Here is a 24,480-nt window from a genome sequence, read left to right on the forward strand (position 1 = left end):
TCGAGTAGTGGGGGATAACACTGCAAAAGTAGCAAGCCTGGAGAGTTTGGGGGGGAGGGGAGAAGAGGGGGAGCGGGAGGCTAGGGGAATAACCGCAACAAGTAGTCGTTTACAGTTATAGTCAGTCCGTATCGGGCGTTCGCACAGCTGAGACACGCGCGTCGTCGCCGTAGTCGTAGTATCGCTGGCGAACACGCAGCTTTCGGCTGGTTTTTAAAATTTATTTTTATTATTTAACCACGAGATCCGTCAATTCTTGTTGGTTCGTTTTTTTCCGTACGAATAAAACGCGCTGCCGATCAAAGAGACCGAGTCAAAGTGTAGTTTTCTTTTTTTTTTTTTTTTTTTCTCTTTTCGTTCGTCCGAAAAGTAACACCAGGACGAAAAGTTTTTCGCCCCGTGTTGGGGGTGTACTTGCATACACCAGAGTTCCAGGGGGACGAGCACAACGTTCAGTGTCACCGCTTGTGAAAATACACACATGCACGTTTCATGTACGCACGTGTATGTACGAATAAATACATTCGCGCACAGGAATGCGGAGAGAAGATCCTATAAGAAGATAAAAAAGAGTGCGTTGAATTCTACTGTTTTCTCATCTACATATATATTCCTCGCTAACTATAATATACCTTATGTTTTATCTTTTTTTTTTTTTTTTTTTTTTTTTTTTTTTTACTTTGAGTATACGTTAGGGTCTAATTGAATACCTATTAAGACGGGTATTTTTTAATACATCTGTACGTAATAAATATGTAGTATGCGCCGGCCACTAGTTTTTTCTTCGGCTTCTTCTTCTTCTTCGTTTGCCGTTTAACGGTACGTGTGCACGCACCTTTTTTTTTTTTCTTTTCCTTACAAACCCAAACATAAACCCATTTTTTACGTGCACGGAAGTGACGCAAAATATGCGAGCTTGCAATGTTTCACTCTATAATATTTATCCTCCACTTTTTTTTTTTTTTTTTACGAATGACTGAATTCACTTTGACGCAGCAATCGGTAGGAGGAAAAAACGCTACCCACGATTTGATGGAACGTGTATTTGTTGTTCGTGAGATGCTCTTGTAGGTGTAGGTATCTGATGTGCATGCTTACGTAAAATTCAAAGGGGAAGCACTTTTCACTTTATATATATACGTATGTTTTTTTTTTTTTTTTCCTTCCCCTCTCTCTTCTTCTGTATCTGTATCTCTGTGTTTTTTGATAAAACGAGACTCCAATACCGTGGTGTGGGCAAGTCTGTATACTTGTACGCATAAGTTTACATTAAAGATAAAAAAAAAAAGATTCCTCTATCGTTCGAAAAGTATAGATTAATCCTCTTTTTTTCTCAACATGCCAACATTAAAATTTCCGATAAGCATGTAGTCACATTATTTTTTTATAAAGAAAAAAAAGAAAAGTTATATAAAACTTGGATCTTGAGAGTATGTTTGATAAGATTTAAATATTGCTCGAAAAAAAAAAAGGAATTGTTTGAAACCCCACAATCTCCAACACGAGACATGTATAGACACATGTAGAAGTATGAAAATCACGCTGGCCTTTAACACGAATACATAATACTGTTTCACTCTGCTTACGAGTTTTTTTAGACCTCTAACAACCACCTGATATCGATGAATTGAAGTGCACTAGTTTTTTTCATTGAAATTTTACAAAGTTCAATCGTTTGATTTGACACAAAATGGATCGAGTGTAAAAATATACGTGTGTGCTCGTACACGCGTTGCGATAAGGAAAAATAATGTTATCGACATTCTAAATCAAATTCATTCGTGCAAGTGTCCATCGAGATTTTTACACCTTCGCTGTTAAATTTAGAGTCAATGGTATTTGTTTAACCGTGGCTTTTGGATGATGAAACAAAACACCATCAAACTCTCGGAGCACTGGTCGAATTATAAACTTTAAAATGCTATTTATTGGTTAATTGGAGTTCTGAGTATAAAGAACTTTATCGACGACGTATCGGTGATATGGAAAAAAAAGTTTTCGCAATCTATTGTCCGCACGAGATATCAACTAAGTGAATTTTTTCGAATAAATCCCATTAATTTTCGATTAAAAAAATGAATAAAAGAAAGAAAGAAAAAAAAAATAACTAATTGAACTTTAAAAGCAAAAAGAAAACGATCCAAGGTATAATTTTAATTAAAAACCTTACCCAATTTAATTACAAGTTAAAAAGCGGACGAGAGCGATTCCACGGCAGCGACGGCGCGTTCCCGCATAGAAATCGCGAGATCGGCCGGAATCGCGATACCGAAGCCGGAGCCAGAGAAATTTCACTTGGCGCGTTACAAAACTGTCAGACGCTCGCGGGGCTCTCTCTCTCTCTCTTTCTCTCATTCCTGATAAAGCGGCAGTATAAATATAGCAGTATTTACGGCTCGACAACGAAACTTTCATCGATAGGCGAACGCGGACACTGTCTCTGCGTCCGTGGATATATATGTACGTATGTATGTATGTACGTGTGTATGTGTCACCGCGAAAAATCCACCTACGCGATTACTTGGCAATGCTCCTTTTTTTTTCTTCTTCTTTCTTTGCACGCGATCTCAATAGGCCAGTTCTGTCGCGTATTGGTGGGTAGAAAAATGTGAAGATTTTACTGCGAGTCTTTTGGTGACATTATTAAAAAATCTTCTTCTTTAAAACAACACATCCAATATGATTGTTAAAAATTCGTGACTGACATGAAGTAATATATCGAATTACTCGAGTGAAACTGTATTTTTGTGATGGTTTTAAAAAAAATTTTTTTTAATTTATTTGCATTCCGGTTTAGTGTCTAGTGTGTTACATAAATTGAAACAGAATTATCATGGAAAAAATATTTTTTTTTTTAGTCACGATTACTTCACAAGAATGCCCGATAATAATAATAATTATTATTATTAAAAATAATGAGTAATACAAGACATCTCTATAAATTTCAAAATTTACTAAAAAATAAAGCGTTAAAACTTGTTTGCTTATTGTTGTCATAGAAGTGTTCAAAGTCAATTTTACTGAATTAAATATAATATTTTTTGGTTGTGAATCAAAATTATTATACCTATTTTCTGTTATATTTTTAATTTATTTTTTTTAGGCTAATTTTTTTTTCGCTTTGTTCCAAACTGTTGCTAGGTCTTGTACGTCGTAAAGTTAAGAGATTAGTACCGATACCACGACTTATCGAATTGTTTATGCAATATGACAAGTGATGCTGGCAGTTCTTGATTATCATTAAATTTTGAAAAAAAAGCAAAGTTAAAGTCGCGATTAATATTTTTTGGTGCTTGAAAGTACTACCAAAGCTACACTGATTAAAAACTTTTTTTCAACATACTCCAACATGTTGATGAATACATTTAATATTCTTATGATTGTAGCAGCTCAAAAAAATTTCGATAAAAAATAGCACCGAAATACATTTCAAGGGGAAGCACATTATAATTATAAAAATAATAATCAGTCGCACGTTGAATAATTTTGTGTAATTATTAGTTCTACTATAATTGAACGAGGAAACTTGAACAAAAATTTTTTTTACAAGTACATTTTTTGTATTTTAGTTTGATTAGGGTCGATGAATGAGAAATTTAAAAAGTTAAGAATTTTGATAACTATGAGAATATTTAACAATTGCTTATGCCTTAATCTGCTATGGTTATTACCAGTGAACGAGTAAAAATTAAACGTATGAAATAACTAAGCACCGACGGATCGTTAAGCTAAATAAATAAAAGTGAAACGACGTGGTACACCCGGTACACCTGTGTATTACATATTTATGAACACCAAGTGACACAAATGAGAAAAAATGATGTTCAAGTGCTCGCGTTGAAGCGAACAACCTGCACGAGTTGGCGTGCTCAGCGAAAAAAGTGTGTAAATATGAATGTCCGTGTTCCCGGCAAAAGTGTATCAGAGAGGACCGTTTCTGCCAAATCGAAGGAAAAAAATTTTTTAATATTATCAAGCAAAAATACCGATAGAAAAATAAACGCAAAATGTAATGAGCAAAAATAAAGAACGAGCGGCCGATCGCGAAGCTAAATTATTAAATTCCTCGGTTTCCTTCTTCGTAAGGGCAGTGCCGTTTGGTGCAATCTTACTTTTCTCTCTCTTTTTTTTTTTTTTTTTTTTTTCCTGGCTGAGAGAAGGCAGTGGAGAAGTCAACATTACGAGAGAGAGAGAGAGAGATGCTGCCTTGAAAGGTTGCGGGTCTTTGATATAGGCAATCTCAAGTGATGCCTCCAACGATTATCTTTTGTACGGTACATTGCGGGGAAAGGCTAAGCCCCAAATTTGCTTTTATATATATATATATATATATATATATATATATATATGTACGTGTTTTTATTTTTCATTCGAAGAAATACCGACATCGTGCACTTGAGTAATATCTTTTTAAGCAATTTTTTCGGCTCCTTTGTTTTGAATCACAAGTTTATTAATAGACACATATTTTTCAACTTTTTGCCACGTTGTAGCTTATTGTTTTACCGATGAACAAATAATTGGTACTTAATGATAATCGTTACAAAAATCACGCAGACCATGTAATTTATTTACCAATGGGACATTGTTAATCTTACGTGATAAACAAGAGTTTAATGGATACATCGTAGTTTTCCAAGGTAACGCAAGCGCGAGAATTACCCATTCACCTTGTTGGACAATGCAAAATCATACTAGTGCGTCATGGAAACTCGGATTGCTGACGGAGATGTTGTAAAGGTGTCTTCATTTTTCATTGGAAAACGTTAAAAACGTTAAAAAAGGGTATGCTTACGTATCTGTTAATATTCGATAATTTTCGAAAAAACTTTGTGACACATGTAACCATAACAAATAAGCTTTAAAAAAATTTTCAATTAATGCGTTGTCTATTTAAAAAAATAATCGCTATTTTGTTGGAAATATTTAAATTTTAACTCGTCAAAGCTATTTTTCTTCTTCAATTAAATGTCCACTACTCAATAAGCTTTCTAATAAAGAAAAAAAGGATTAATTTTAAGTGAAAAATAAAAATTCAACAAAACTTTATGAATGCATATAGTTTCTTAAGCATATAAAAATTTCTTTTTAACTGTCGACCGTAAATTTCTAGGTGCTTAGTTCGAAAGAAAATTAGCCTTGGTCTATTAAAATCCATTGGTAGTTGTAAATGCTCACTACAAAAAAAAAAAAAAAAAAAAAAAGAAAGAAAAAGAAAAAAAAAAGCATTTTCATGTAAAGATCTGTATACTCCGAACATAATTATAACTACGACAATAATCAAATGGCAGCTATTAAATCTTGGCACTGGTACAATTATCTTTTCCCCGATCAAACAAAAAAAAGAGCACGAGTCTCAAATTAATTGTCCGCAAAAAAAAATTTTAACGTGCGCCCCAAATAACGTCCAAATTTAGCGAAATGTTATCTTATCTCGCGTTTGCTGATGCAAGCCAGCGAGTCAACAATTGGGCCACACAATCTATCACCAATTAGGTGCTTACCTATATATATACTCGAAAGTAACGCGGCGTTTCGCCGAAAAGTAAAACAATACTTAATCTCGCGAGAGTGACATTTCATCGACTCCCCGATTCGAAGCGCCAAGCAACAAGCACGCGAGCAAACGAACCGAGCATGGTACATAATAGGTATATATGCCACACACACATAAGTACCTCGAGACCTCCCAACGCCCGAGAGTGCAAAACTGGGACTGAACGGGAGAAAGAAAACAGATAGGGTAATCAAAGGCCCAAGCCGGATGTCGTACAGGTTATTTTCCCCGGTGCTCGCGAGAAAAGAAGCTTAATAGGGCCGAGAGAGCGAGGGATACAGTCCGGTTGTTGGTCGCGGGCCGTCTTCGTAGAGCAAGCCCATACGTTACATCAGCCGTTCGGTTGATGCTGGCACGAGGTACACATACAGCACACGCATGTGCGTACAAGAAATCCTGCAAATAGGTTATAGGTATATAATACGCTGCATCAGAGTAGAGGAACCGGCAAAGTCACTCGGTGAATGTCGGGTGTCTCGCGCTAGTCCAAGTATACTTACTTACACCGCAGACGAGTCGCGACTCTTTTCCTAGAGAGGGAGAGAGAGAGAGAGAGATACCGCGAGACGCACTGTGCGTCGCGGTGCACTTCCGCGCGGTCGACGCGAGCTGCTCCTCTCCCTTAATAGGTCGCCGATAAACTCTTTGTGCCAGTCTTTGTGGCCACGGTGATGCTGCTTCTGTTTGCCGGACGTGACGAGTCTACAGTACTTATATTGCAACAGGAGATGCGCCTACGAGCTTCGATCTCTAGTCTCATCGTTTTGCACGAGATGTGTCACGTTCAAAGGGGGTTGTACACTAGGTGATTCGCGAGTTTTCTTTCAAATCCATCGAACCTAACGAAATTTTCATTAAATATATAGTGCAAACACAACAGGTGGAAGAAAAAAACCTCTCATAAGTTTACGACGTGCATACATTTTTAAACGATTTTCAGCGTTGGTACGAGAAGTTTTTTTGCTAAAATAACTCCGTGATACGTTAGTTTGATTTTTTTTTTTTTTTTTTACTAATCTTAATTAGAATCGTATAAAATGTAAGTATTAAATACGTTTTATTTCAATAAGGTCATTAAAATTTCAAAATAAATCTGCGCGATGAAATTTCATACAACGCGTTCATTGCGTAAAACTAAAAAACTGGAGAGGAAAAAAAAAAACCGTATGCGTACTAAACGTTTGACAAAATAATCACCAAACCGCTCAGATCGAGAAGTTGGATCGGCAACTACGAGTTCTCGTATTTTGAAAGTACGAGATTTTAAAATTATAGAAAAAAAAAAAAAAAAAAAAAAATGTAATCATACCCGCGCATGTATATGTTTGTATACGAAATTGCGCAATAACTCAACGCTTTTAAAACCGAGGATTTACATTTAACTAGGAATTAGCATCTCCAATCACTCCAGGGTACCTATAAACCCTCGTGAAATTCAATCTCAAGCTTGGAAAAAAAGGAAAAAAATCGAAGAAAACATAGCGATCTCTGCCTCGAGAACCGGACGCAGACACCAGCCGATCGTTTGCAAACATCAAGCGAGTCGGTCATCAATAATCGCGGAAAATCAAAGCGAGCATCGGAGAAAGTCGGAGATGGAAAACAAAGCTCGATGTATACAGATATGGAGTACGGGTAGGTTAACGATTGGCCACCGATTTTTTTTCCCCTGTATATTATATACTTACACAAGGACGCACACATTGTACATATATGTATAAATCGCAGTGATGAAGCACACCTACAAGCCGGTGTTGTGTACAGGGACTTGTAGGTGATGAGATATATACATGTGCACACTCTAGCGCGCAAAAGAAGAGAGAGAGAGAGAGAGAGAGAGAGTGATTCAAGACGTTTTCGCAATCTCCATTAGCGAGGAATGCCGAGCTCGCTGCCGTTCTCCTTCTCTCTTTCTCTCCTATATAATACACTCTTCTCTCTCGCTAGCGCACGCGAAAATGAAAGTACTCCATTTCTTAGGCCGCCTCCTCTGCTGCATGCCGCACCGCCGCCACGATTTATACATGTATACATATAATGTGGCACCTCCACCTCGAGCAGTAAAACCACTCGACGAGCAGCGCAAAACCGCCGAGGCGAAAGGCGGAAAAGCCATCATCTTATATATATATATATATATATATATATACACGTGTACACAGATTGTACATTCGCAACCGCTCGATGCCGCGGTGCTTCGCTCTGACGAGCCAGCCACTATACACACTTTATTATATTCTATATTCCACCTATACATGTATACATCTGTACATATAAGTATATACGACTGTATGTCGCGCGCGTATACCTCGATCTTTCCTTGATGATGCGATCTCACGCGGCGCGACCTAAGGTTCGCACCGTTCGCGCGAAAGGATAATTATACTTACAATACCCCTCGCCGCCTACGCGCCACACACGCCGAGCGTCGCTTCATTCACGAAATATTTGCGAGCCTCCTCCTTCTGTGCATGCGTTGCACCTATATATATTGCGCGCGTCTCTCTGATGGCTCCGTTTTCTGGCTCTCCAATCACCTCCGTGTACCGATGCGCCTCGATTCCTGAATGGACACCTTAGTTAGGATCATAAAGAGAGGCATTTTCTTTTTTCTGCCGAGTCTGAGAGAACGATGTTACCTCGGAGCAAGAGTATTGGCCCTTTCTTTCCTTTCCCCTGCAGTTCATTGAAAAAACAACAGTGTTTGCCCAAATAAATTGCCCTGATAGCAATTGAAACATACCGAAAGTACTGATTTCCATGGGTGCGCTAAATAATTGTGTATCAAATTGACGCGTAACATCGAGGGCTGGTTATTTCATGGTGGCGATTGCGCTCGCTTCGTTGAAATAAAAATTATTCTAGTATCTTTCTATTACTGTGTACGAATCCTACATGCGTATACCTAACTACTCAAGCCATGGCAGATATTAAAAAAAAAAAAATAATAAAACCTTAATATCCTGGATGAAAATGTTTTATTTTTACTTTAAAGAAGAGTAACTTCTGCACATCCGTAAAATTAAATCAACTTTTTCTTTCTTTTGGTGTTCCAGATTTCTCCGGCGATTGGGCGATGCGACGTGATTCGCAGGCTTGATAGGCTCGACTTTGGAAACGCGACGAGGAAAAATAAGGAATCAGTCCACGAACGGGTAAAAGTGTCATAGTTCGACGTTGAAAAAAAAAAAAAAAAAAAAAAAAAAGATATAACGGCAGTAGCCAATTAGTATACCTACGTGCGCAGTAAAAGGTGTTTCTCCGAGTTAAAATCGATCCCTTCGAGTGTAATAGTTGGTCAAATCCAACCAAACAGCGAATAAAAGGACACAACGAAGAAAAACAAATAGTTGGATGGGCGTTCTCCTGAGATAAGTCGAGGACTCTCGGGAGACACACAGCCAGAGCTGTATACGTACATAATCGACCGAGGCTTCTAGCCAGGGGTAAGTGAACCCAATGTTCATTTTATGACACACATCATTGCCTCCCAACGCAAAAGCTTTTTTGTTTTGATTAGACGATAGGCGAGTGGGCTTCCCATGTTTTATATCGCTGAAAAAGGATTTTTTTAATGTGTTTGACAGAACACCTGTATGGATTTCTTTGGTACAAATAAAATATTAAAGCAATTTTTCTATTTGTATTGTGGTAAGAAATTTTCTTTGATAACGAGACTTTGGGTGGAAATTTCGTAGTCGTAAATACAGAAATGACTTGGAAATCGTGTGAACCGTGAAAACCAACCAAAAAGTTCACTGACAAGACGCTTTGGTAAATATAAAAATAAGCAAAGATAACGTCCGAGGGATTCGTGGGTTTTTCCCTACTCGCTTATTATATATATATATATTATGTGGTACAACGTCGACGTCACGCATAAGCTACTTCCTATTTCCCTGCTGTCAAAATAGCTTCATTACATCTAACGTTATCTAAGAAAGCAAATCAAACACAAGTTGGTCTGGTGGGAAAAAAAACAGTGTGTGATGACGTTTGAGAAATTTAAAATATCAAGAAATATTTCGTGATATCGTACTTTTCCATCTCAGCTCACATCTGTACCAGTAAAAGAAAAATTAAACTTTAAATACAAGTGGGACAACATTTGATCCATTACTATTTATGAAGGATGAATTTAAATTATTTTGATTTTTCGATCTGAGAGAGAAAGCTATGCACTTATTGGTTGAAAATTTCAATGTCTTTGAAAGATTGTTAGAAATATGCTAAATAATGAAAAATAATAAATAGAATTAGTTTTTCAATTGAAAAAATACATGACTCAATAAATCGAATTTAAATTTTGTTTCTGGCATTATTTTTTTCTTAATCATTGTTTATTTTGAATATTACAAATGCCACGTTTTCTCATTGAAGTTTTGTATACTTATCTTATCTCTTCTGAAAATAGCTGCCATTAACAGAAGTAACATTTTTCTTTCAAATTTCAAAGAAAAAGATAAATCATGGGGAAACAATGAAACTCCTGTTAATTGTAGCTGTTTACGAAAGAGGTAATATAAATACCTAAAAATCAGGAACCAGAGTTACCGGTAATTAATTTAATTTAGTCAGGTTTATTTAATTTTGAAACAATTTTTGAAATTCAAAAGTTGGCTTTAATTATTCGTAACTTTGTAGATTATATAATTTAACAAATAAAATTAAAAATGTTTTTTAAACGTTTTATTACGCGTGTTCCTTATCAGTTTGAACGGCATAAAATATCTGAACTATTTTTGGAAAACAGATGTCTTCCAAGAAATTGCTAAAATATGTAATCAATCACATTTAAAAAAAATGTTTGTTTTTTCATTTTTCAGTATATAACTAATTTTTCGTATGAAAAAATTTAAAAAATAAATAAATAAACCTTTCACACATAATATAGTATATTTTAGTAGAAACTTATTTTTATTAACTTATTTTAATAGCTGTATTTACGATGAATTAAAAAATATTTATTGGACCCGCATACGTCTTATGGATGAAGCAAAAGCTGTAGGAATTTTTGTACGATTCGATTGGCGCTGATTTCGGACGAATAACGTGTGACAATTTGGTACATCGTTAAAGGGATTAATTAACCGAGTTTGCGTAGCTAGTAATACAACTTCACGTACGTTTATACAATGCAAATTTATCATCATTTGTGATTTACGATTCAATTCTAAGAATTAAAAAGGAAAAGAGTCATAATCAGGCGAATTCCGACCAACTTATCATTCTGATGATCAGATCAAACAATAGATTATCTTTGAAAAAATGACACAAACAACAGTCAACACAAAAATCAACGAATAAAGCGACTAATGCTCTATATAGGTCTCTAGTATCGCACGTCATGCACAATGTACTGTAGCGCGTATGCTCACCCGCGTAGATGCACTTATATACATATATACACAAACCGATGTATCGTACAAGTAAATGGCACGACACGCGTGGTGGTATGCGTCAAGTCAGCAGTAGTTTAGCTAAGAGAATACAAAATAAATCTCAGCGTGGGTATACGTATATATTATGTTGTGTTATGCGGACTCGGCGTTATTTTATGATTTTTGTGCCGTGAATTAGCACCGCGACAAGGATGCGAATTATTATAAATTCGCTTTGTAAAATCATACAAATTAATTTCATCATATGGTTTTGCTGTAAATGAACTATGGATTGACCTCGTCTCGTACGTTCGCTGTGTCTGCATAAACGAACGTCATCTATAGGTTAAAAAATTCTTTTCTTTACAAAGTGAATGAAACTTTGATGAATACAGCAACATTCGTTGATCCTAACACTGCACCTGACACAAGTCAACAACAAAGTAATCTCTGATCGTTATGTCTTTCTCCTTCCTCTCCTCCTCGTCTTCGTGACACACTACATAAACAGACGTACTTGGTTCTCCGTCCGGCGTATTCTAGCCGCAATTAATATACATCTCTCATTCGCTATACGTCACTTCTCTCTCTCTCTCTCTTGCTCTCTTTCAATAAAAGGTTACGGCAATCGGCGTCACTTAGAGCGTACACGAGTATCAAGGAAATTGCGCTGAACTATGTTATACGTGAACGTAATTTTCATACATATAGTGTCACTTGGGTGTGTTTGTGTAGGTGACTCTTATCAATAACCCGAGCGAAGACACATGTGTTTTAAGCCCCCGGAGCCCGGAGGAAGAGCTTTCTTATGGACAACACACTTTTTTTCTTTCTTTTTCTTTTTCTCTTTTTTTTTTTTTTTTTTTTTTTTTTTTGGTGGGGGAAGATATTTACTTTTCTTCTCTTAATTTGTACAGTGGTTAATTTTAATATTCATCGTTTGACGTAATATTTTCTGAATCCATGAGTATCGAACAATGTGAGATGATTCACGCGCTCTCTATTAACGTGAAAAAAATACTACTTTAAATTGTATGATGGCACATGGCTTTCTTAAACTTTTACTTATCATTGAATTAAATTAGCAATATTAATTGTTAATGTAGACGATTTCGACTCTTTGAAAGCGAAGAGTAATTTTTTCCGCAAGCGACAAAAGTGCTTAAATAGCCATTTATCATAAAAAAAACAAAAAACTTTTTGTTATAATTATAGATAATTTTACTATGAGTTTAATGAAAATATACGTTTTTACGGAAACCACCTCCACTTAAAAAAAAAGTAGCAAACCGCTTAACCATATTACATAAATGCTTAAAAAATTATCAAAAAATGAATGCACAAACTTTATTCATTAAAGAGTTGTTAAATTATATACGAAATTCATTACTAGAGACAAATTTAAGTGGCAGAAGTTTTAATAAATAAAATAACCACGGTAGAGACGATGCATAAAAGGTATAAATGATAAATCGAGCAAAAAATGGTAACTAATACGTTTTCAATTAGAATCGATATCAAACATCGTAATAATGTACGCACTTGAGGAACCATTTCTAGTTAATAGCTCGTAATGAATTATAATGTGCCATGGTTAAGTATAACTCGTTTCTTAGATTTCGATTACATTGTAATGACTGTATTTAAATAACAATGGTATTAAATCGGTTCGTGGAAAAACGCGAGGCACACCTGCATTTCTCACTCGTGTCTACTCTTTGTGGTCGAAAAAAAAAACTTTAACTCTTTAATGAGTTTTAAATGAACCATCACGAACAATGTATTATTTCATCAACAGGGCAATACCGTGATAACGAATCGACGTGCGTATCGTTTTACTATTAATTGGAAGCGAATTTTCTACCTCAATTTCCGGGATTTTCCTGTAAATAGTAAACGTGAGTATGTACTTTTTCCTTATTAATTATTGCTTGTAACACGCGATTGTAAGAACGTCATTGAAACACTTTTATCATAAATGGTTTTTTTTTGTTCACTCTTGATTATACCATTGGTAAAATCGCACTCAAGGGGAATTCCCCGTGAAGAAAATTTCAAGAAGCAGCAGTGCAGTCGCAAAAGATCATCGCGGATGTAATGCGCGGGCACGTATGTACATTAAATGTGCTAACTTGCTTACGAAGCCGGAAAGTGGAATTCACGCGATCTCGAGAAAAACTTGCGCAGTACGCGCGAATAGCAGTACTTACTTGGTGTTTGTAGTGGTAGAAGCAGTCGCGTTGCTGAATGATTTTTTTTTTTTTTTTTTTTTTTTTTTCATTTTACTTGTTTGTCTTACGTAGGCTTAATTTTAACAAAGTTTTGTTCGACCGCTCATACTCACGATAACTCGATATACTCTTTTATCGACAACTACTAGTGGAAAAAAACGTCTCGTCCTGTTACCTAATATCACGTTCCTCAGGGTACGAATTTTTTTCCTCTCCAACGAAAACGCGATGCAGCATTTTTTACACGCATGTATATAGCACGAAACGTGCGTCAAAGCTCGATATTTTATTAAACGGTATCGAAAGTGAAAGGGCGAAAATTTTTTTGAATCATAGTTAAAAATCGAGAGTCAAGGTCGATGCCGGATGCCAATGTATTTTGCGTCGATGAAGCGACCGTGGTCATACCCATGCGTGCAGGGAAAAACGGACGGACGGGGGGGAAGAAAAATCTACGGAATGCCGCTCTCTCGCGGCTATACGTATACGCGCACAGTAGGCGCAAAGTGTCAATGAACTTGATCGGTTCGCTGCACCTTGACCCAATTTGTAGCGTCACTTATGCTCACTGTTTACAACGCATTACATACATCCACGTAGACATACGTATCAACGAACGCAAATGCACACAAACACCTTACGCTATACATGTACTTTTTTGGTCTTTTTACATTTTTCAATCATAGAAATGAGCATGTGTTGTTTTTCGAACAACCAGGTGATAGCATTTTTTTTTATTGGCTCATTCTCAATTTTTTTTTATGAAACTCACAGTTTATGAATTAAAAATTCGCAAAGTATGACTTTTCCAAGCCGCAGTCGCCTGCATGTTTATCGATTTTGGATTTCTTTGCAATCAACAACGTGCAACTTTTCAAGTTTTCATTGAGATAGCATATATGGTTTAACAAACTAGAATTTCCAAATTATAGTATTTTTGCGAAATAAAAGCGATAGAAACTATTAAAAAGTTGCGTAGAAGCACAGTCAGTCATCCACGACGAAATTAAAAATCTATATACTTGTAAGCATATGTATAGATGTACCGTGTAAACAGGCACACATTGATAAAAAAAAAAAAAAGATCCAATATTATACCGATGTATCGTCTACGCGTGTAGAGTTGCCCGTTTTGCCCCTAAACATCTTCAAAGTGATAAAACACGTGCGTGTTGCGGTAAACTGTTACCCGCGATAAGCTCAAACAGATTATCATATCGCTGTAGAAACAAAAAAAAGTTCACGGTCTGCTAAAGAACACTAGACCTGATCAGCTAGTGGCAATCGTCTTCGGCTGCATTAGAATGACAAAGTAGCCTGTGATTACGCGACGAGCAGCTACATACTGTAATTATGTATCACATCAGACATGCAGAAGTACGGAAGCTAATTTTATTTACATCTTTAAATAATACCACGAAAATCGCATTCTGTAGAACCAGCTATTATACAATATTTCTCGAGAGACGTTTTTGGCCCATGGGGATGGGATGGCCCTGCATCTTCTCTATAGTTAACCAATATTATATATTAAATAAATTAAAACGTAATACGAGTAAACTAATAATATGCACTTCAAAGTGAAAAGTACTTTTTGAATTTTAATGTTGGCCATCAAAATTAATTTTAGACCTTAGTGGTGAGTTGTAGGATGTATCATTGCAATTGTTCGCGATAAAAGACAATACAGCGAACTGGCCTCCAGTTACACTCTCCTCTATCGCGGTTTCAATTAATTGATAACTCGACTTGGCTCTATTTCTATTTGTTTCCCAGCGCAAGCAGAATACCCCCATTAGTAACCATTGCCATTAGCGATATTAAAAAAAGAAAAGATCAGTCTTCAAACAATATACAGATTAATCTTCTAATGAGAAAAAAAAGGAGCCCCGGGGCAAAATGAGACATTAACCGCGTTAGAAATAAACCAAGCGACACATGCCCCCAAGCGTTTAGTCTATACTTTGACCGATCAGTGCTTATCTCCACTGGTCAATTAGAATTGAATGTCGACTAATGAGGATGTTTTTTCAATTCCAGGATAATGCGAAATCTGGAGAGGTTGTCGGGCAGCGACCAGGACTCCGTCGATCAGGAGATGTACATCGACCTGGACGACGCCTCCGTTGACTCCTTGACAGGCAAACGAGGCCGCCACCATGTCGCCGAGGTGAATATCGCTACCCTATTATTATTTGCCCTCCCTTGTACAACGACCCTTTCGTAAACATGAACTTGTTTCTCTCACACCTGTACGAACCGTCGATTAATCAGCTACACCGCAAAATCATGCGCGGCCGAGGCGAATGTGAAATTTGCTTCGATCAGCGCGTAGTTTCGCGCTTACGAGTCGCCTGGACGGTATATTATGGAGGGGGGGAAAGAAAAAAAAGAAACCACAGGAGACAGGAGATATAGGCTGGCTCATTACGTACGCAGACACGTGTGCGGCACTTCCTTCCTTGTTCGGATCCGCTATCGCGTGCCTGGTTTTCTCATATGCGACGCGCGAATTCGACGCCGTCAACGCCTTTATTTCGTGCTCGTTCACATAACGCGAAGCATTATATTTTCAGGCATTACTTTACGGATAGTCGAGTTGTCTTTTTCCCTCTCAAAAAACAACAGTGATTATTTTTGCTGGAAAAAATCAGCCGCTCCAAGTACGAAAAAAACAAAAAAAAAAAAAAAAAACAGTATACTTACATGTGACGTGCGCGCCGGGAGAAAGCACGCGGCGAGAGATAACCGAGTCGCCGAATTCTCGAGGGAAAACTTTTCCTGCAAACAAATCGTCCCCGTCTTCCGAGGGGATCGATAAAAATCCATCTCTCGCTGGCAGAGCCGAGTTCTTAATTTTTCAAGCCGCGCGTCTCGTTTAATCGCCCGACGGACAGTCGAATGGATTTTTATGTACATATACATATTCATACGCGTACAGCGTGAACGTGTACGTGGGTTTTTACCGCGTGAGAAGTTTAACAGCGTCAAAGGTGAGAAACGCGAAGCGATTTCGTTGATGCTCGGTCGAAAAAAAATTTCACGGAACCGAGAGTCGGTGGTAACCTATACACCTCCCGCCATGTGGGCATTCGTCGGCTCGCGCGCATTTTGCATAACTCGAATTTCCAGTCTGGTGCCTTGTCTCCCCGGCCCCCCGCGACTGTGTACCTTCTTCTTCTCCTCATTGTCGGAGCGAGTACATTCTTTTATTCCCGATCGCGTTGTAAAGCGACAATTAGCGCTCGTCATTGGCATCCATTATGTACTGCTGATGCTTCGGGATTTTTCGCAGGTTTTTTTTTTTTTTCTTTTTTTTTATACACACACTTATCGTGTTTTTCCGAGTTTCGCACTTGACGCGGCTCACGCCGAGCACGAGCATTGGAAAATCGCCGTACACAAGTATCTTATCTTCGCGTCAAATGTTTACTTTGGACGGTCGGTAATTATTACGCACAGGCCGGGGGAAATTTTTTTCAAGTCGTTATCGCGGTCCGCCATACATAATAACTCATAAAGTATAATAATATCCCACATCCAAGATTCAATTGAGCTGAGGTCCGTAAAATTCGCGGCTTTGCCAACGCGATAGATGGACGGGGGGAGCGGCTGATTGTGTTTTATCTAGGCATTAAAATATTGATGGTGTTTTAATAATTCGCAAATAAATATTGATTTCTCAATCCCGTCGGTTGTTGCTGTAGCCTCCAATCGGCCAAGCGGCAGAGAGAAATTATCTTCGATAAGCGATTAAATTTTTAACGAACGAGGGGTATAGGCCTTGAAACACATACACTGGAAGATCCTATTAGAGATATGAAGTTTTTTTTATTTATTGTTTTTTTTTTCTTTTATTTTTTTTTTACTTTTGCTGTTAGCCGTGATTTTTACGTTTATAATACCTTCGTGATTGTTATTTATGGCTAGTATACGTATACCTACGTGCCACAGGGTTATTTCTATTTTCAATTTGCCTTTTTTTTTCCTCCTCGATAATTCTGTACGTAGTCGTGAATAAAATTGAGAGTCTAATCTATCGAGAGAAAAAAGCGAAATCTCGCGAAATTAATGGTGTAATAATGTACATGCACCGGTTTTATACAAGGTATAATATCTTTGCACGAGTGATGTCGAAACACAAAATTATGATACTCGTAACGGCGTTATGTTGGCTTCGGACTATATTTTCAATGTACTGGGTGTATCTCAACAGCAGATTATTATTAAAACGTCGAGACATTCTTGAATAAAAATAAAAATATAGGTACCATCTGGCCGATCGATTCTCAAGTTACCGCTCGGTTTATCGACGAAAATCCCCGAAAATCACTCGATCGCGCATAAACATTAACAAATTTAATTTTCGTGATTTTAAATACTCGGAATAACCGATCAAATGAGTATGTATCTTGTAATTACATCTACTCGATTCAACAAAATCTCGAGCCAATGGCGCATATATCCTACATACCGACACCTCGTAGAAAAAAAAAAGCTCCACATTAAAAATGTAATTTATTATTATTCTCACTACTACTGTTGTTTTCTAAATAATACAAGAGAAAAAAAAATCACAAAGGCATGTGTAAAAAAAAAACTTTAATTTTTATCTTTCTCCTTCGACGAAAAACTACCTATTACGAAAATCCATCAAGTTCATCACCAAATGCGAGCATTTTTGAAATACCAAAAAAGATCGTCCAAGATACCGCTTTCTTCCTATTAAAAAGTTTTCGAGATAACGCTTTTTCGCCCCGAGGTGTTGACATTGTACATTGACATCACCGACTAATGTATCATTAAAAATAGTAGGTGTCTTTTTTTAAAGCACGTGACATGGTTCTGGGATTATTATTTTCGTACCTCCAACGTAATTTCTTTACGTAAAAATAAAAAATTAAAAAGCCTTCACTTAGAACTTTGAACTCCCGGTCGAAAAACCTATTTTCTTTTTTCATCTAAAGTGTATTTCTCGTACTTAAAAAAAAAAAAAAAAAAAAAAAGAAAAAAATAGAAAAAAATCTCCAATCAATCCCCTATCGCCTAGAATAGTGGTCTCAACCAAACTAACTAAAGGTTGTCACACAGGTGGGCGACGAGAGTGACAGCAGCGGCAGCGATCGGGGCCCAAAGCGGATGAAACGGCGCAGCCGAGGCGCACCACCGACGACTCGCAGACGAAAAAATGGCATCTCCGCGCGGGAACGCACCCTCAGGAGACTCGAGAGCAACGAGCGCGAGAGGATGAGGATGCACTCGCTCAACGACGCGTTCGAGGTGAGATCACCTGCCCCATAGCGTCTCCTCTACTTCGATCGTTGTTTCATCTCTCTCATCATTTCTCACGCAAAGCCATTCTTCCGATCTATAATTACTCTCGAGCTGCTACAATCCATATATCTGTATATTATTTGATCCGAGCTACAATCGCTTTAGGTGCGTGCTCGAGAGTAACCCCAGGGGCGCTCCAAGTATAGCAATTTAAATTGAGCAGAAAAAAAACCAAAATAAAGTAAAAAATAAATAAATTTAAAAAAAAATGATCGCGTAATGTGTACACATGTACAGGGCTGCAAACAATTTTTATCTACAACGTGATGAAATATTTTTTTGCGCAAAATAAGTATGTGCGGCCGTACGTGATACAACGAAGAAGAAAACAACAACAACAACAATAGTGCCGATTCAGATTATCGACTGATGCATTGTACATTTCAAGCTCATCCTCTGCCTTTTTTTTTTTTTTTTTTTTTTTTTTTTTCCTCGTACACGTACGCAAATATAATAGGTATATGCACCTGATTGGTTTGCATTTTTGTAAGTCACCTTTATTGTACCTCGATTTTGTTACGAGGAATGAAAAAATACACAGATAAAACTTTGAAGCTCAAACACCCGAAACAGTCGATTACGCGCTTCTGGACAGAGTAACTTAATTGGCGCTTGATAGGAAAACTCATTAATTTCGAATTAAAGTTTGTAAAAAATAAAAAAAACCCGTTTGTCAATAATATAAGGCTAGCCTCGTTGAAGGAGGCTATTGCCAGAGGGAGTGTATTACTTACGATTAAACATTCAGGGGAACACTTTTATTATCGCCATTTCGGTATGAAGAAATGACCCAGTGAATTTTGAAAGCACATAATCGCCTGCAGCACATCAAAATGACACTTCATATGACTCTTGAAATTTGTCCGCGTGAAATTTGCACTTGAACTTTAATATTACGCCCCGATGGCCTTTCGTTGCGGTGGCAGAACATATATATATATTTATGATCATGCACGTATCCATACACGATTAGTGTTCCAAGCTTATCGAGACGTCGACGTCGACGTGTGAATTTCTGCGATGCTGATTTTTCTTTCTTTTTGTACGGGTATGGGTATATGCGCGAGAAAAGATGAATGGCAGGACGTATTATAGAGCAGTAGCACCGGTTTCTCGGTATTCCTGTAAGCCGTCAAAATTTATGCGCCTCGCGGATATGGAGCGCGAAAATAGCCCGTCGCCCGATAGGTACTCTCTCTCTCTCTCTCTGCGCGCTGAGGGTATTCAGATGCCTGTATTTGTGAAATCGAGCTCGTTGATATAAAAATAGAGGACATATACCCACGTACGTGTGACGTATGGCTGCTCTCTCCTGGGTAAATTTACCATCTGACTTTTACACTGATGTTGGGGGAATACAAGAATAAGGGCACCTTAGGCTTATTCATGTTTTTTTTTCTTTTTTCCATCGATCAAATAATTAAATTTTTTTATTGAATTACGGCATTAATTGTCCTGTTTTTCAAAAGTACATGACGTAACATTAATGATTGTTTGCAGTCACATTTACATGGATATGATAAAGGCTGGATGAATTTCGATATCAGCATAAAAATAAACGAAACATTTTTACATTTACATCAATCGAAGCTTTGAAATGTACTAAATAATATCGTATGTTTTTCAAAATTTTGTTTGTTACTTTCATTCATTTGTTCGTTTGTCTACTTATTTGGTTGATTCTTTGCGTTTGTTCAGTAAAAATTATTTACTTCTTGATGCGTCATTTTTTTTTTGTTTACTTTTTTATGATTTGTAATGTCTGAGTGCGGTACTTAAAACAATTTGTCTCTCAACAGTATTTTAAAAAGCAATTTTTATCAAATTTCTTACTGAAACTACATACAAACATATGTCACATCAACATATTTTGCCTTTTTTCAATCGACAATGTTGAATCAAGCTTGAATTTTTTGCTAAAAGTGAGTACGAAATTCCAAGAGAGAACAACCAATCGTTAAAAAATGAGCATCGGTTGAAAAATAAAGCTTTTTTCCTCAGTCACTACAATTAAAAAATTGTTAATTCTTACACACGTGTGCGAATGAAGCATTAAATTTTTTTTTTTTTTTTAAACAACACGTCTTAACATTATCGTTTCCCTCCTAAATGTAATAAAACTAAAGACCGAGAGATATTAACAATAAATCAATTTACTCAAAACAGTGGTAAATTCATCATTGCATAATTTAAAAAAAAAATAAAAAAAAATCTACCAATATACGTGACAATGTACGATATAATTTACAAATGCAAACACACGCTCCGAGATTAGATCGTTGATATGTTTTGTTTTGTTACCGAGCAGCAACTGCGAGAAGTCATACCTCACGTGAAAATGGAGAGGAAGCTCAGCAAAATCGAAACGCTCACGCTCGCCAAGAATTATATAATGGCTCTGACGAATGTCATATGCGAGATGCGGGGCGAGGAACAGCCTTACACGTAAGTTTTTATCCCTCCATTGTGTTACTTATTATTATTTTTCTTGCCTTATCTTTCGGGCAGAGGCCGATCGCTCTGTTGCCTAAAGATTTTTTTTGTTTATCAATCATACGCAACTTTATAATTTAAAAGTTTTGACTCTCGTGGTGAAATCGTTCTTGAAAAGGGTTATTGTTTTTGCTCGTTGGTTTTTTTTCTCATTGAACTTTGGAATTAATTATCGACGTTCGATAAGACCTATTGAAAAAGGCAGCTCTTTTTTTTTCGACGTTTATAAAAATGCGTATTACGTAAAGCTATTATTTATAGAAGTAATCGGAATAAGCGATAAAATTGTAATTAAAAATGTGTATACCCCTCATCGTGATTCGACGGTAAAATAGCTGCTGAAAATTTAATTGGAGCATAGGTTGCATAAAAAATATTTTTAAAACATGCACCGCAGCTATATCAATATAAAGTAAGTGTTTTCGTGCGATAGTAATTTCAGGGAACTGATAAAAAAAAATAGTACGTACCTGATTCGCTAAAGCAAATAAAACAGGGTATGCAAATAAAACGGCGAGTAATTTAACGTACTTGTATTAAATCCATTGCTTTAGAACACGTTTCTTCAATTGGAAAAAAAAAAAAAAAAAAAAAAAAAAAAAAAAAAAAAAAAAAACGTCAAAGTCACGGTAATAATCACAAAAAAGTGTCGTTCAAAAGCCGAGATTTTTCGCGCGATCGCAAGTATATACACGCCCAAATGACAAAAACGGTAATGATTGCAGATTCGTGGACGGCGAGTGCGGCTCGAGCAGCGGGGACAGCAGCACCGGCCAACTGGAGCTGAGCGGCGGGGACGAGCAACCGGAAGAAGCATCGCCCGGCTCGCTGCACGAGACCAACAACAACAGTCTCCTGCACGAGGACCTCGAGCGTAGGATATAGACAACGAGGACGCTCCGGGACGTAATATAACTTTGCAACGTTCAGCACCTATACAAGATTTCTCTTTCTTTATCTCCTTATCCGTCGCCGCATCTCCTTCGCTCAAAGGTGGAAAACGCGTACAACGCGAAGAGCCAACGGAAAGAGGGAGAGAAGAATAAAAAAAAAAAAAAAAAACAAATAAAAATAAAAATAAAAAAAAACAGTACCCGTGCGCAGTGTTTATAAATACATAGTGAACCGAGATATAGAGGGAGGAAGTGCATACACAGTGAATTTCGTTCGACAGGTGTGTTTGTTGTTGTCGATAGAAAGAGAGAGAGGGAAGGGAGGAAAAAAAACGAGGATCAAAAAAGAGCTCGAAGGAGGAGGAGGAGAAGGAAAAGAGATTTTGCCTTTCACCGTCGTACAGTTGGTCGGTCCCCGGATGCTAAGTGCTATACTACCATTACGACTAATACCACACTGTACGCCCAACCGATCTATATCTCAAGTCTGACACAACATAAAATGTACCAGTGTGTGTGTGTATTTGTGTGTACTGAATCTGGAACACGCGAATGGATCCGCGAGGACGACGACGGCGACTGTGGTGTCGGATGATGAAGGAGGGGGACAAGACAATGAAAAATAAAAGTATAAGCAAAGGAGACACACAAGTTTGTTTAGCAAATTTCGGAGGGGCAAAACTGTGATACGAAACCTCGTGTTGTTTTTCGGATGAGTTGGCCGATCGTTCGGCATTTATATATATATATTTATATAAAATAATATATATGTATACACATATAAAAAACAATGATATATGTTTTAATATATTTACGACACATGATGATGATGATAATAATAATAATAATTATATTAATCTATTATTATTTTTAGTTTACCGATTGTTGATGTTTTTTTTTTTTTTTTTTTTTTTTATTCGTTCGTTCGCGACTTTTAGTCAAAATTCGAAGCACACGTGCATAGGTATGGATACAAATCTTTCTCGCTGCGAAGAGACTTTTGCCATGGATGGTTATATTTCCTCCTTCTTTAGACACGACGTGTTTGCAAGGACGACGAAAAAAATAAAATAAAATAAATTTTAAAAAATAAAAAATCCAAGTGCTACACGCGTAATCTCAGTGCTCCGCTAGTGAGTTCCAGGTGAAATGGCAAAATTGCCTATATTTGCTTCGCTCCTCGGGAAAGTGGTGTCAAAGAAACAATTGTCCTCGCGGTAACGGATTAATGTCCATCAACCGGCGATACGTTTTATCGACACTAACGCGTCATCGCTTCGATCAGGATTTGTGCAAGAGATTTTGTGAACTACGCTGGTGCGATGTAGGTGAACAAAAAAAAATAAAAATAAAAATAAATAAATAAACAAAACAAGACGGTTTCCCCCCGAGTTCCTCCTCTCTCCGCTGAAAAACGATGCGATTTCGAAATAAAGGACGCAAAGTGCAAACGTATAATGTACAGTGAAGCAAGTGAAAAAGAATACCGCCCGTTGCTCGGGCAGGGCGAGAAGGCGCGTGCATCAGTGTACCTATCGCATAACATTCCAAGGGAGAAGATTACCTGGCGCATCGTCGGCGGTAGCCGTAAGCAGTGGCACATCGAAGCTTCGATGTAACTTTGGCTCGTCGAGAGCGAAGAAAAAGGATCAGCTCCGGGCCATCGCGGCTAAGGTAACGGTTCAGCCGAAAAAAGTGCCGATATGCCGCTGTAGTCCCGGCGATGCTGTTTGCGCGGCGTCAATGAACTTTTCTCGCCGCCGATGCCGAAAAAGAATGCGGGCCAACGAGTAGTATATATATATATACTTAGTCGACGTATGCTCGGGGTGTATCGCGCGCGCTTACACGTAAACGCTTCCACGCGCGAGCTCGTGCGCGTACCTTATACTAAGTACCCCCTCTTCCTCCTGGTGGTTTTTTTTTTTTTTTTTTTTTTTTTTTTCCCCTGAGCCAGCAAATCACGGGCTACGACACCGTATATATACAACCATACAATCCTTTTTTTTCCTACCGTGTGTTTTTTTCGTATGTTGCCTTGGGTGTGTTTCGCTTATAATATAATATACTCTTGGGCTTCTCGCGTTTCCTTGTGGGTCGGGTGACGCAGGACGAGAGGAGAAAGAGCGAGCGGTCGAATCGTGGATGTGTGTACTTACACGTCGAAATCTGTGAAAAATCACGAGATAGGTCTGCACTGCCGATAATTCGATGTCCTGCTTACTTGTTTAGCTTTGCTTTGTTTTACGAGAAGAAAATTGGACAGATGGAAAAAAAAAAAAAAATGTTTAATACATGAAGTATCCGCTCTATAAGCAATCCGAAGCTCAAGTTAAAAATTGTTTCATTGCTCGCTCCGAGCGAATACTCATTTATAAATTATTTTTAGAATCAAAAGATTGGAAACAAAATTCACACTATTTGGATTGTTTTTTCTCTTCTTGGCACGTATTCTTTTTCGTACCACGAATAAAACCGGATTGGCCGGATCAGGTTGATGACTACAAGATGCTCAAAAAGTCTGAGAGCTTCGATACATTGAAATGTACAGTGTCAATTTTTATTACCTCTACATCTCGTGATTTTTTTTT

General features: G+C 37.4%; 1 protein-coding gene across 1 annotated transcript; it reads left to right on the forward strand.

Annotated features, from left to right (window-relative positions):
- Window positions 1–336: 336 nt before the first annotated feature.
- LOC106640965 (uncharacterized) lies at window positions 337–23,741 on the forward strand. The gene is made up of 6 exons (XM_014355154.3): window positions 337–572; window positions 8,614–9,003; window positions 15,210–15,339; window positions 18,261–18,449; window positions 20,812–20,948; window positions 21,722–23,741. Exons 3-6 carry the CDS (start codon window positions 15,214–15,216, stop codon window positions 21,879–21,881), a joined length of 612 nt encoding a protein of 203 aa, XP_014210640.1. The 5' UTR covers window positions 337–572; window positions 8,614–9,003; window positions 15,210–15,213; the 3' UTR covers window positions 21,882–23,741.
- The last annotated feature ends 739 nt before the right edge of the window (window positions 23,742–24,480 follow it).

Source organism: Copidosoma floridanum, unplaced genomic scaffold (assembly GCF_036245765.1).
Source record: "Copidosoma floridanum isolate Cflo_tuat_1 unplaced genomic scaffold, Cflo_Japanese_pri ptg000009l, whole genome shotgun sequence".
Classification (NCBI taxonomy): domain Eukaryota; kingdom Metazoa; phylum Arthropoda; class Insecta; order Hymenoptera; family Encyrtidae; genus Copidosoma; species Copidosoma floridanum.

Coding starts and splice junctions, on each gene's coding strand:
- LOC106640965 (XM_014355154.3), top strand. CDS start 15,214: ATGCGAAATCTGGAGAGGTTGTCGGGCAGCGACCAGGACTCCGTCGAT. Junction 18,450..20,811: donor CGCTCAACGACGCGTTCGAG/GTGAGATCACCT, acceptor GTTACCGAGCAG/CAACTGCGAGAAGTCATACC. Junction 20,949..21,721: donor GGCGAGGAACAGCCTTACAC/GTAAGTTTTTAT, acceptor TAATGATTGCAG/ATTCGTGGACGGCGAGTGCG.